A 14,584-nucleotide genomic window follows, 5' to 3' on the forward strand; every position below is an offset into this window, starting at 1 on the left:
ATACACAATCAACTACTCTGTACTGTGACCCCACAATAAATACACACACCATAAGTTATAGTCACAGAGATGAATATCCAAAAAAATAATCACAAGTCGTTTTATTCCACAATTATATGTCAATACACCTTAAAAAGGTTTATGAATAGATTTACATTTCTTTGCCATTATTACAATTCATAAATATACATAAATCTGGTACATTATTAGTTGAAAACTTAGCCTATTGGTAATTTCTACCTCAGCTACAGCGGCCTCAACGCTTCCAGAAAGCTGCGGAACGTTTCCTATCCACTTGCGAATTGGGAGCTTGGTCCTGTTCATCTTATCTATCTGATGTTGTGTGATGAAAGAAGAAAGCAAGGGTGAGCAACAAGCCCACCAAAATAATATGTATAATGATTAACAATATATAAGCCTACTCATAATACTCGTGAAAGTCTTGGTCAAAAGAAATGAACCAAGTTGATATCTTAATGCGATGAAGTCGCAAAATATTCAGTATTTATATATATACATATATACTTTTCAAAATATTGGAAGTCCTCTTCCATGCATAATATACACAAAGTCCCAGTGTATAACTGTATAAAAATATATCGTTGCAAGGTGACCTCATATATCTAACCTTGTCTCAACGTTTTTCTGAAAATCTTTGTCATTCATAAGACAATTATTAATTAGATATAAGTTTAAAAGATGAAGTTACAAGATACCCCAATATACTTATATCTTTCCCAAATACTACTTGAACTACCACCGTTCAAGTTATAATCAGTTTCAAAAGTTCATCACATAGATGAGACTACAAGACAAGATTTGAATAGATTCAATCTTTGAATGTCATTATAAATAATGAAGTTACGAGATACTTCATTAAGTCCCGACATATATATACACCTATAAATATATATACATTTCCTGAAAACCTCTGTCATGTAAAGTATGAACAGAATTGCAATATCCAATAAATTTGGAAAGGAAAGAATTTTGGCATAAACCTGATATCTTGCTGATCAGGCAAAGATACCAATAAGTAACATTTTCTACTAGTAGATGGACGAATTCCCCACTGGTCATCACCCTGGTCGCAATAGGACCTTATGCTGGACTGCCACTCAGCCACTTATGCATTTGATGGACTCCCACTGAGTCACTTACACTATCATGGACGCCCACTGAGCCCATGTTGCTTATGCCGACTCAATAGATGGACTTACTTCCCGAACGTTGGGTAAGTAATCAATTCATTTACCAAAACTGCAACCTTGTTGCGAATATAAAATACACCACAGAGCCGGATCCCTCAGGTTTTGAGCGAGTATTTAAATCCCCTTAAAAAGGAAGATCTTAAATATAAAAATGAGTTTTGGGATCCGCTCTAACTTTTAAAAATTATTTTGAAGACTCGAAAACACTTTAAAGAGTGTTTGGAGTAAAGCTGATTTAATGAAGTAAATCAGTCCCCAGTATATTAGAAAATATCTGAATATTATTATTCAAATAATATTCCCATAAAGAATAATCTTTATACAAATAATTGAGGTAGAAGTTGTAAAATTTATACTTGAAATGAGTATTAAATAACCAAAGATATTCTTATACGAAAGTACTATCTTTATTTGAATAATCAAGATAAGTTTGATTATCGACACCTTATTCTTTAATAAAATAAAGAATATATCTCAGCAAATAATCGGAGTCATAGATCCTCAAATGAATATTCAAATAATATTCATTAAATAATATAAACTGAGTCATAAGCCCTCGAATGAATATTCAAATAATATTCAATAAATAAAATAAAAGGAGTCATAAGCCCTCGAATGAATATTCGTAATAATATTCATTAAATAAAATAAAAGGAGTCATAAGCCCTCGAATGAATATTCGTAATAATATTCATTAAATAAAATAAAAGGAGTCATAAGCCCTCGAATGAATATTCGTAATAATATTTATTAAATAAAATAAAAGTTATCGAATAAACCTTATTCGATTAATAGTTTTAAAAAACTATATCCATATATATATATAAATATATATATATAATATACTCGGGAATATCGACTCCCGGTTTGGAAATATGTTCACCTTTTATCCCCTATACTAAGGGTATACGCAACCACTTGCTTATTTCTAGCATAGGTATTATGCAACTATAAGCATTGAAATCAACAAATAGATAACCAGATTACGAAACAGACATGCATATATACCATATCAGCATGCTCCAATATATCGCAAAATTTGCTAATAAAAAATATGCATTTATCACAAGATCATGCATATACACATATACATCACAACAACAGTATAACGGGTAGAAAACATGCCTGAGCGACTGGGGGTTACGAATGGCTCGGGACGAGTCTGGTAACCTATAAACAACAAGTAAGTTGGAATTAAACCAAAGTCACTTGTAAATCTATACTCTAACCAACTCAGACTCTAACGCTCGTTTTGCGCTTACTGATTCTCTTACGTCACTCGAGTACCCTCGGCTCCACCATTTTTAATAATTTAACCTTTACGAGTTTTAAGGCGATTCCTTCGTGAGTGTCTTACCAACTGTCTAACACACTTACCATAAATGTTTCATACATTAATTAACCCTTTTTGGTCTTTAACCTATGTTTCAAAGTAAGGCGAGGGGAAAAGTTTCGTTCGCGAAACGCCGTTACTTGAAACGGTCGTTTCTCCTATATCGTGCATCGGAATCGAACGAACTACATATCAAAACGAAGCTCGTAACACGAGCTATCTAGACATGGCAATGGTCATAATCTAGCAGGGGGTTCTCGGGTCCTAATGTTATGCACAAAAACAGCCTAAAGAAAATCGGACGTTACGACGGCTATGTTTACGCGATTTCCCAATTTAAAACCATTCAAAACTAACCCAATTCAACCTCAAATCCAACATACAACCAACATCCATCCTTATCACATCATAACAACCCCAACCAATTCAATTTTAACATTCATACTTATGCCTAAGCTTGAATTTAACTATACTACATTCTTTTAACCAAAACAACAAGATTTACCAATCCGATTCAATACCATTTCAATCCCAAACTCTAAATCACAAACATCAAGCTACAATATCACCATACTAATCAAAATCATCTTATAATACATAGGAATCTAGGGTTTGGAGATGATATACCTTCCTTGAAGTGGTGGGAGGAGCTAGGAAGCCTTAAGAAGCTTTGAGAAGTCTTAGGAATGCTTGGATCTTCAAGGAAATCAAGAAAAATTTCAAGTTAAAAACTTGAAAACACTATTCATTGTCTTCTTCTTTGATTAAATGAAGAAGATTGAGAAGGAATTGATGACTTAAACTCATGATATATCCCTAACTAAGCATAAAGATGATTAGGGAATTATCTTACCAATTTAGGAAGCTTGGATCTTTGATTTTGAATTTCTTGCCCTTTTGCAATAGTAAAAGCCGAGAGCATGAAGAACAATGCCTTGGTTTCTTTTTTTTTGATTTTGATGAAAGTGATTTGCTTGGCTTGGTTGATTGGTTTTGTGTTTGATTTAGTTAATTACCTTGTTGCCCTTGATTTTGTGTGGTTAAAAAGCCACCACATCTCCTTCCTTCCCATGTCATGCCCATGTCATGTGGTGATGTCATCTTTCCCTCCTTGTCCTCTTCTCATTGGTTGGGTGACATCACTCTCTCTAATCCCTTTGATTAACTTCCTAATTGTTTGCCTAATGACCGCTGATCTGTTATACGGTTCACTTAACTTTCGTTCTCGTTTATCGTTTGAAGGATCATACCCGGGATCTTATTACTTAGGTTCCCTTAACCTTTCTCAATACATTATATTCCTTTTTATGATCCTCTATTATAATCCTTTAATTTAAATCCTTTTTATCCTGCTACCTTATACTCAATTCTTTCCGTATCTAGTGGATTTCCGGGAAAAATCCAAGTGTTCGGAATTGGATTCTGACGATCTTTACATACACTTTTATACCACATAGAGTACTCATAAAATCTCAGAATATCCATAATAGAACCCCTACATAGTGTGGCATGAAAAGTTTTCTCATTCAGCTAAAACACTATTCACAAGGGTTACAAAAAGTTGAAAATTTTGGGGGTTATTACATTAGTAGACTAGTACATTATTTGTGTTATTTTGAGTATGCTGATAGTGGTTAATTTATTTGACTAAATGCTGATAGGATGAGTTACTTTTTGTGTAGGGAGTACGTGCTTATTTGCATGGGGAATAGTCACTCTTTAAAGTAAACTAATATTTTTGAGTACTTGCATGGGGAATAGTAACTAGTCATTTCTAACTGTCAAGTATGCTTATGTGATTATTACTCTTATTATTCGGGCAACTCAAGAGTCTCTTGGTTTCTATCTTTACTCCCTCTATAAATTAAAACGCTTCACTCTTTATCATTCATCACTCTCCTATTCTCAATAAACATCTACTTTCAAACTCACCTCCTGTTCATCTCTCTCTCTCTCACTCCAATGGAAGCCCCAGTCTTTTACAGACTTATTCATGGAGTTTACCAACCGGTCCATCATTTGGATTATGACCTAGTTTATTTTGATCCTATCGGACTTCGTGTCCGTCTCAAGGGGGTTGTTTATAACCCCTTTGATATTCCACTTGAGGTCTTTTACGAACTCTCGTGGAATGATCAAATCAGCATTCTTTTTTTTGAAGAGGAAGTCTCTCTGGAGATGGAGAGACGTGCAAGGGTGGCTGAGCAACAACGCCTTGTTGCTTTAGAGTTGCAGGAGAGGATCATCTCTCTTGCACACTCCATGTCCAGAGCTTACCAGCGCAGGGCAAGGAGGTTGGAGGCCGAGAAGAAGGAGTCTAAACTAGAGTAGTTAGGATTAGGATTTACTTGTTAAATCTATGTCTTAATGTACTATGTTTCCATTTTTAATGAAAGTTCTGATTCTTGTCTTGCAATCTCTTGTTTGTGTAATAATTACTATGTGCTTATATCTATATTAAATTTTGTCTTCTCTGCAATAATGCTTGCAACTAAAATATCTTACAATGTATTTGTCTAATGAAACTCCAAAAATATACATTTGTTCAATGCATTACAGGTCTAATACAAGACATCAACATGGAATTCAAATAATCAATTCACAGGTATTAGTGCTAAAACTGCAGCTACAACATTTCAAAACCAAATGCAGCAACACAAACACAAACTCAAACACAATCCTACTCAGGTGACTCTCAAAAGCCCCCTGTTTTACAAAAGGACATCAATTTCATGATGTTCTTCAGATTGTTTTGTTGTTTGAGAAAAGAATCCACCAAACATGAAAATTTATCAGTTTACTGAATATTTCATGAGTATTCCTTATGCACCTTCATGTGCAAAACAGTCTTCACAGACTGGAAGGTTTGAGGGTAGTACTCCTGAGGGGGAGCTATCTAAATCCTCTCCAATTCAATTGGAGGTTCCTCAAGAAGGAACAACTCCCCTCATAACTCTAGCAGAAGCTGTCTTACCAGTCAAAGCTAGAAGAACAATTGCCTATGACAATGTCATAAGAAGGGCAATCTTAGCACATTCAAGTGCCAGTGTGTTGCAAGACACACAAGGGTTTGAGGCTGGTGCACATGGCAGTAACCCAGTCAAATCCCCTCCAATTTAATTGGAGGTTCCCACTACAAGTGGAGGACAACACACTGTCACAACCATAGAGCAATCTGTGAGTCAAACTGTGACCCTAGTCATAGATGCTTATGCATTTTTTTGGTGAAATGAGTATGATTAGCCCTATATGGTCTTCCTCTAATCATATGATCACAGACTAACTCTTCTCATCCACCTCTTATTTCTGTAGGACAAACAACATTTGAGCCTTTTATGTGAGGATAAGAGAAAAGATTGAGTGAAAAACAGAGAATAAGAGAGGCAAGATCCTTCCTGGAAAAAGGAAAGGTAGAATTAGTGTCTGGATTTAGAAATCCTTGTGAGGTAACTCTGACTCTTAAAAGTCATGAGACTAGTGCAGTGAGAAGTAGTGAGACTACTTATTCAAAAGATCAGAGAGCTTAGGTTTTTCCTATTCTAATCTACTTGGTAAACTCATCACTACAGACTTCACTAAAACTTGAAGCTGCTGATAGTGTTCTACATGAGCATTGACAAAAGCTTGAACAATGTGCATCTAGCTGGATATTTCTTCTTGAAGATAATGTCAAAAAGGGGGAGAATATAACTAAATGCCAAAACAACTTATGGATGCTGCCAGATTATAATATTCTTTTCTTGATAGGGGGAGAAGGAAGAATTAATCTAAATGCAACTCACAAAAGAAGATCAGATGGGAAAATTGGGTTCTTGGGTTCTGCATTTACATAAAATTTTGACATCATCAATCATAACTTGTGCATAATTTCATAATGAACAAGTTGGGTGAGATTGTAATATATAATGGATGATGTCAAAGATTACTGATACTAACAATGTCATTAGCAATCAGTTATATAATAGATGGTGTCAAAGATTACTGATGCTGACAATGTCATTAGCAATCAATTATATAATAGATGATGTCAAAGATTACTGATGCTGACAATGTCATAAGCAATCAGTTAAGCTTGGGGCCAACCCTAAGTAAGTTATATTGTAACCTTAATCTGTAATTTATACTTGTAACATCTAATGTCTGTAAAATGTAAATGGAGCAGACTGGAGCATTTTTCCCTAAACAGTGTCAAGCCTAAGAATTCTATCTGGAAGAAGATCAAGAAGGTCATGCCTCAGAAGAATTTTGAAGAAGCTTGGAGTTGAATAATTCTGTTTGGTGAAAAACATTCGAAGTCAAGATCTCTACAAGTCACAGAATTAGTGTTATAGAGAAGTCATTCGAGAACTCAGAAAGACCTATCAAGAACTGAGGAATTGTCTATCGAGAACTCAGGAAATGTTATTGGAGATATTGACAAGTCAGATACCCATTCGAGAACTCAGAGATATCGACAAGTATACATTCATTAGAGAACTCTGAGTTATCGATAATCCAAAGTCCATTAGAGAACTCTGAGTTATCGATAAACCAAAATTCACTAGAGAATTCAGAGTTGTCGATAAGTCAAGTCAACAATGAAGTTTCAGAGAGATCGACAAGCCAACATGCCTATCGAGATGTCGAGTTCTCTACAGCTTAATTGGAGATCTCGAAGTAAAGAAATTTCTCTAAGTACAGAATTGCAGAACAGCTCAATATCCAAGGTTGTAAATCAACAAACAATTCACACAGCTGGATTGACAAGTCTACAAAAAGCAGCTTGAGAGATGTGCAAGATTAATGGTAAAGATTAACTGACAAAGGAAGATTAAAGTGATCACGGGATGCTAAAGATATGCTAAGCCAGAAATGGAAGATCTGTTTTTCTATAAATAGAAATGACAAGTGACAGTTTAGAAAAGCTAATAGCATGTCTTATTACACACTGTGTAAACCAGCAGTTAACTGAGTTATAAAGTTAACACTGGTCCTTAGTCAGTAGTAGAAATTTAGATAGAAAATCTTGTATTCTCTCTCAAGAAAGAAGCTAAGTTCTAAACCAAGAACTTAGAGATTTTGTAGCAAAACACTACTTGATTTTTAATATAAAATTAAGTGAGTTTTAAAGATCTTTGTTTTAAATATTTGCATTGTTATTTATGTTTAACATCTATTCTACCAAATCATTGATAACAACCAACTACTAAAGCCAAAGTCGATCAAAAAGTAAACATTTAAGCCAAAACACATTCACCCCCCCTCTGTGTTGTATTCATATCTAACACATGAGATAACATAATATAAATCATTTATAATCCGACACATCACTCTAATTCAAATCACTTAGGCCCTGTTTGGTATTGCTGTTGCAGACAGTTTCAACAGTTTTTTGCTGAAAAGCTGTCAGACAGGTGTTTGGTAAATTTTAAAAACTGTTGTCTGGAAAATCATTTTTGGTTTGTTAGCAAAAGTATGTCCCCCATATTTTTCGAAAAAGTTATTTTCAGTTTTTACAGAAAGTAGCTATCAGTTTCTATTAGTTTCACCATCAAATCCTCCCAAAAATATTATTTTTATTATATCTCAAAATATGCATAAATTAAGAAAATATTACCAAACAGTCATCTAATTTTCCTGACAGCACTTTTTTCACCAGCATTTTTTCTCACAACACAGCAGTTTTTAACAACAATGCTAAACGGAGTCTTAGTTAGCTCCGAACTTTATTAAAACAAACTAAACTAGGCCTGTCAAAAAAATTCGGAAAATCCGATATTCGTCCAAAAAATCCGCATCCGTATCCGAGAAAAAGCGGATATTATCCTTATCCGAGAAAAAGCGGATATTATCCGTATCCGAATTCGGGATATTCGAATCCGAAACTAAATACATATATGATATTTAAATTATATAAATATATAATTATATGTAATTTAAAATTTATTTTTTTAGTTTATAGTGTGTGTAAATATATTAAATACTACGTTTATACAAATTTTATATAATTATATACATACTTTATACATATGTAAATATATTATTTGTATTTTAATCATAGAAAATGTTCTATAATCATTGTCAAAACGGTAGGGGCAACAAAAAAATTCAAAAAATCCGATATTCGTTCGAAATATCCGCATTCGTATCCGAGAAAAAACGGATATTATCCGTATCTGAAATAAAACAGATATTATCCGTATTCGAATCCGATAATTGCGGATGCGAATACGATATAGCCATTGTCAGCCCCAAACTAAACCATCCAAACCATCCACACGCTTCGTCGTTGATTACACAATTCATTTGCTCGGAGAAGTGTAGCACTATCTTTTTTTTTACCACAAAAGAAAATGATTTTATTGAATCAAATCATTACATAAAATAGAAAGGAACCCGGATGGGTATTTTTCCTTCCTCCACCTACGATCGGCTAAAGAAGAACTATAACTCGCTAGATAGTGAGCTACGTTATTTGCAGATCGTTTTACAAATCTTAACATCACATTTTGATTTTTCAAGCCTAGTAAAAGCTCTCGACATTGATTAATTACTCTCCCCAAGTATGAAAGAGCAACAAAAGAGCTACGAATCCATTGAACCACTGCTAGGCAGTCCGTTTCGACGATAACATCTTGATTTTGCTCCTTTTTTACCCAACTAAGAGCTTCGCGAATCCCCATTGCCTCAGCCAAATCTGGAGATACAATACCTGGATTGCACCTGGACATTGCTTCGACTAACGCACCATTATGATCTCGAACAACCTGGGCATGGCTGTATCTGTGCAGACTACTGAAAATTGCTGTGTCAGTATTAACCTTAATTCTGTCATACGTTGGAGCTTGCCAAGCTACTCGACCATCTTCAGGTGTCATAAACCCTAAAGAGGCATCGGAAGTTTTGTCTTGGATGAATTGCCACTGATTAAGGACAGATAATGCCGACGAAACCACTTCTGAAGCATCTAGACACTTTTGATTCCACACCAAATCATTGCGATTTTTCCACAACATCCAACAAACCATTACTGCAGATATGATTTTTTCCTTGGTGCTATGTTCGAAGACTGTGTGAAGCCAATCTCCAAACGTTTGAAGATCATTGCGTATAGATGGGAGAGCAACTGACTGCCAGCAATTCTCTGCAAACGGACACAAAACCAACGTGTACAATATTGACTCTGCTGCATTATTACAAACTGGGCAAACATTATTAACACGAACATGTTTAGCATGCAGCAAATCTTTAGTAGGCAGACAGTTATTCACAGCTCTCCACAAGAAAGTTTTAACTTTTGGTGGTAACTTTAGATTCCACAATTTTCTCCAAAAGCCTGAGTTGTCTTCCTGGATACCCCTCTTTGCATTTTGAAGAACTGCATAAGCACTTTTGACTGAGTAAGTGCCCATTTTTTCATGTCTCCAATACCAATTATCTTCAATCTCGTCACCCAGAGGGATGGAAAAGATAAGATTAGCATCTCTGTCATTAAACATGTCATTGATCAGGTCTACATCCCATTGCCTGTCACCTATAACCATAAGAGAAGACACCTTTTGATGCAGGAGAGCCTCACTGTTAGTCTGAACGTATGGATCATTAACATCTGGAAGCCAAGGGACATCCTTGATGAATAAAGATTGTCCATCTCCAACACGGCAAGAACAACCTTGCTTGATTAGACTCTGGGCTTCAAACACACTTCTCCAAACATAACTTGGATTGCTGCCTATTTGAGCTGTGAGAAAGGAATCTGATGGATAATATCTGGCCTTAAAGATTTGAGATACCAGTTTATTTGGGTGAACTAGTAATCTCCAGGCCTGTTTACCAAGCAAAGCGACGTTAAAATCTCTAACATTTCGAAAGCCCATTCCACCTTCGCTTTTTCTCAAACCCAATCTTTCCCATGACATCTAGTGAATCGACCTCTCCTTGGATGAGTTTGTTCTCCACCAATACTTACACATAGACCTTTCCAGTTCTTTACACGTCTCCACAGGTAGAAGAAAAACACTCATAGTGTAGTTAGGCAAAGTTTGTGCGACTGTTTTGATCAAAATTTCCTTGCCTCCCTTTGACAGATTTTTCTTATCATAGCCCTATAGTCTATCTTGCAATCTCTCCTTAATGTACCCGAATACTGCAGTTTTTTTCCTGTGTAAAAAGCAGGGGATACCCAAATACGTACTATTTTCACTTGCCTCCCTAAATCCCAACTGGTAACAGAAATCCTCTTTCAAAGAAGCACAAACATTTCGACTAAAAATGACAGAGGACTTATCAATATTAACTTGCTGCCCCGATGCCCTTTCAAAAACACTGAGCATTGTTTGAACTTGTTTGGCACAATCTACATTTGCTTTACAGAAGATATAGCAATCATCTGCAAATAACATATGAGTAACAGATGGGGCAGTTCGAGCTACCTTAATTCCTTGTATCATACCTCTGCTTTCATACCGTTGAATAAAAGAAGTGAGACCTTCAATGCATATTAAAAATAGATATGAAGAAAGAGGGTCACCCTGTCTGATGCCTCGTGATGGTGTAATCGAACCAAAAACTCTTCCAGCATGAGCTATTTGATAAGTTACTGAGGATATGCATGCCATGTATAATCTTATAACTTTTGGATCAAAACCCAGCCTAGCCAAAACAGCTGCAAGGAATCCCCATTCAACACGATCATAAGCCTTACTCATGTCCACCTTGAGGGCCATCCAACCTTGTTTACCTGTAGACTTTCTTTTCATAAAGTGCATTAGCTCATGAGCTATCATAACATTGTCCGTTATGAGTCTCCCAGGTATAAAGGCGCTCTGATTATCAGAAATGACAAAATCAATAATGCTTTTAAGTCTATTCGCCAATACCTTCGAAATAACTTTGTAAATCACATTACAAAGAGAGATTGGTCGAATATCTGTCATTACCTGTGGATTCTTTTTCTTTGGGATTAAAGCTATATTAGTATGCACCAGCTGCTCATCCACTATTTCAGTGTCAAAAAATCGTCTAACCACACTCACCACGTCCTTACTGACCACACCCCAATACTTCTGATAAAACCCAGGTGTCATACCATCTGGACCTGGACTTTTGTCCGGATGCATATGAAACAAAGCTCTCTTAACTTCGATCTCTGTCACGGGACTCAGCAAGAATTCATTCTGTTCTGCGGTAACCTTATTGTTCATGCCCTGGACCACTTCGCTCCACTCTGTAACAGAAGCCTTAAACAGAGTTGAAAAATACTCTGTTATGACATTCTCCAATCCTGAATTCCAATCTACCTCTTGGCCTTCATTGTTCCTGAGACTTCTGATTTGATTAATAGAACACCTATTCTTCCCCGAAGCATGAAAATACTTACTATTTTGGTCCCCTTCTCTAAGCCACAATTGCTTAGATCTTTGGCGCCAAAAGACTTCTTGTTGAGTATAAATTTCAGACAGCTTTTTCTGTTCTTCCTTTAACACTGCTATCGAGTTACTGTCACGCCTACCCTTCAATAATTTTATAGTCTTCTTGCACTGATTAATTCTGTTCTTAAAGCTTCCTGTTATTTCACGACCCCAACTTGACAGAATTTCTGAGCATTCTTTAATTTTTGCATAAAAAGAAACACTCGCACCACTACTCCAAACATCTTCCACTATTTTCTGACACATAGGCTCCCTTAACCAAGCGTTCTCGAACCTGAAAACTCGCTTTTGAATTACAATGCTTGCCTTATGAATTTCCAACAGAATAGGGCAATGATCTGATGTTGAAACCTCAAGATTTATCAACTTGACATTTGGAAAGATGTTCAAAAAACTAGTCGAGACTAAAGCTCAATCCAGTCTCACTTCTATCCAATCTCCAGTTCCAGCTCCCCTCTCCCAAGTAAACGGGTAGCCATCCAAGTCCAAATCTGTTAAGCTACAATCTTCTATTACATCACGAAAACCCTGTATTAACCACTGAGGGTAAGGTCTACCACCTTGCTTATCAGCCTGAGAGAGCACATTATTCATGTCACCAATTAAACACCAAGGATCAGTGTTTATACTTGATAACATACGAATCATATCCCATGTCTCTTTCCTTTTCTGTCTGTCAGGCTCTCCGTACACACCAGTTAATCTAAATTCATCTCCATCTTTATTCTTCACAAAAACGTCTATATGATTCTTGTTAAAAGTTCTCAAAGTCACCTCATTTTGAAATCGCCACAGCAATGCAATTCCACCACTATGACCTTGAGTTTCCACTACCATCTTTCCTTCAAAATTTACAGCCTGCTGAAACTTCTCAACTGTTACTTGCTTGCATAAAATTTCACTTAAAAAGATAAAATCGGGTCTCTTTTGGAGAACAAACTCCTTTAGGAATTGAAACGCCCACGGGGTCCCAAGCCCATGGCAATTCCAGCTCAAAATACTCATGATGGAAGGCGAGCACCCCCATGGATACTCGCCACATACACGTTTTTTGACCCGTTATTATTATCCAAACTTCCATCTCGAACCTCTGTTAATTCTGCACTCTCAGATTCCATAAATACATTTTTGTTGAGGCCCATATTACTACTAGTATCCAACCCATCATCTGTTCTCCTCTTTTTTATTTCGATAGAATTTGTGTCCCTCTTATTTAAATGCTCCGAAATTCTCTGAGGATCTGTTACGATATTGTTACCATAAGTGTTTCCCGCTTCTGAATTCAAATTTTGAATATTGCTAATCCCTGAATTTCCTCCATGCCCAACTATCTCCATGTTTTCTGGAGTTGATTTTGGATCTTGATTAGTGCCATCGTTATCCTTCCTTTCCGTTCCTGCACTTGTCTCACCAATGTCTGTCCCGTTGCGAAGTCATCTTGCACCTATTGGTTTGACTTGATTTCTGAACGGAGCCCTCATCCAAGAACCATATGGTTTAGCAATGTCATCACCTGCTACTTCGAAGAGCTTGCTGCAGAATCTATCAGAATGTCCAATTATTCCACAGATAAAACAGAACGTAGGCACATTTTCGTACTTAAGATTCACCCAGTACCAATCATCACCAGTCATTTTGATTTTCATACGTCGCTTTAATGGCATACACAAATCAATGGAAACTCTTATTCTCATGTAATCTCTCCAGGCTCCTGTAAAATTACTCGGACAACTTTTAACAAATTTGCCAATATAATTACCAATACCTGTAAGGATTTTCTCAGATATGAAACCAATTCTCAGGTCATGCACTTGCACCCATAGCTCCAAGAAATTTAGATCAACACAGCGAGGATTCTCCCTTTCTTTAAGGCGTGCCATAACCAGTGCTCGTCTGTTGAAGGACCAAGGACATCCCTCCATTACCCGTTTAACATCCACTTCATGATAAAACTGAAACAGGTAGAGATTCATATCTAACTCCTTCATGAATACACCTCTTCCAGGCTTCCATAACGCGGGCATGATATGTTGCATTGCCACAAAATCCACCTTTCCTTCAGAAATGAACCTACCAACCACACACAATTTTGGGTCTATACCCTGCCCTTGTAGCACTATCTTAAATTAATGCCTTAGCTAGAATTTAGGATTTTCTTTTCTTTTGCTAAACAGGATTTTAAAAATAATTTACTTCCTTTTTTACAAAACTCTACCTTCTTATCTTTCTCTTTCATCTAACCATAATTTAAACATATAATTATTTTTATTAATAAAACATAATTATAAACCGAGTTAAAACATGAAATAACATTCTAAATTAATATAATATTATTTTTTATTGCATTTACAAGTCATATGTAAGGATATTGTTAAACTTATTCTTAGAGGAGTCCAAAAAATATCTTATACAATATTATGAATCCAGGACAATTGATTAAATAGATAGCTCCAACAATTAAACACGCTAATTTATTCACGAGGACAAAGATTTCATGAGAGAAACGAAGTTAATTCCATTAAAATAGAGAATTTTTTGAGAGAGCAACATTTCAAGTTCTAGAGGAAAAATTACTGAAAGGACAAAATTGGCGCCTAAAATCAATATGTAAGTAATTTTTTTTTTCTTTT

General features: G+C 35.9%; 2 protein-coding genes across 2 annotated transcripts; both read right to left on the reverse strand.

Annotated features, from left to right (window-relative positions):
• Positions 1 to 12,365: 12,365 nt before the first annotated feature.
• LOC141719411 (uncharacterized) lies at positions 12,366 to 12,959 on the reverse strand. Its single transcript, XM_074521790.1, has one exon. It carries the CDS (start codon positions 12,957 to 12,959, stop codon positions 12,366 to 12,368), a length of 594 nt encoding a protein of 197 aa, XP_074377891.1.
• Positions 12,960 to 13,387: 428 nt separating this feature from the next.
• Positions 13,388 to 13,990, reverse strand: LOC141719412 (uncharacterized). The gene has a single exon (XM_074521791.1). It carries the CDS (start codon positions 13,988 to 13,990, stop codon positions 13,388 to 13,390), a length of 603 nt encoding a protein of 200 aa, XP_074377892.1.
• Between the last annotated feature and the right edge of the window lie 594 nt (positions 13,991 to 14,584).

Source organism: Apium graveolens, chromosome 4 (genome assembly GCF_009905375.1).
Source record: "Apium graveolens cultivar Ventura chromosome 4, ASM990537v1, whole genome shotgun sequence".
In the NCBI taxonomy this organism is placed as follows: Eukaryota; Viridiplantae; Streptophyta; class Magnoliopsida; order Apiales; family Apiaceae; genus Apium; species Apium graveolens.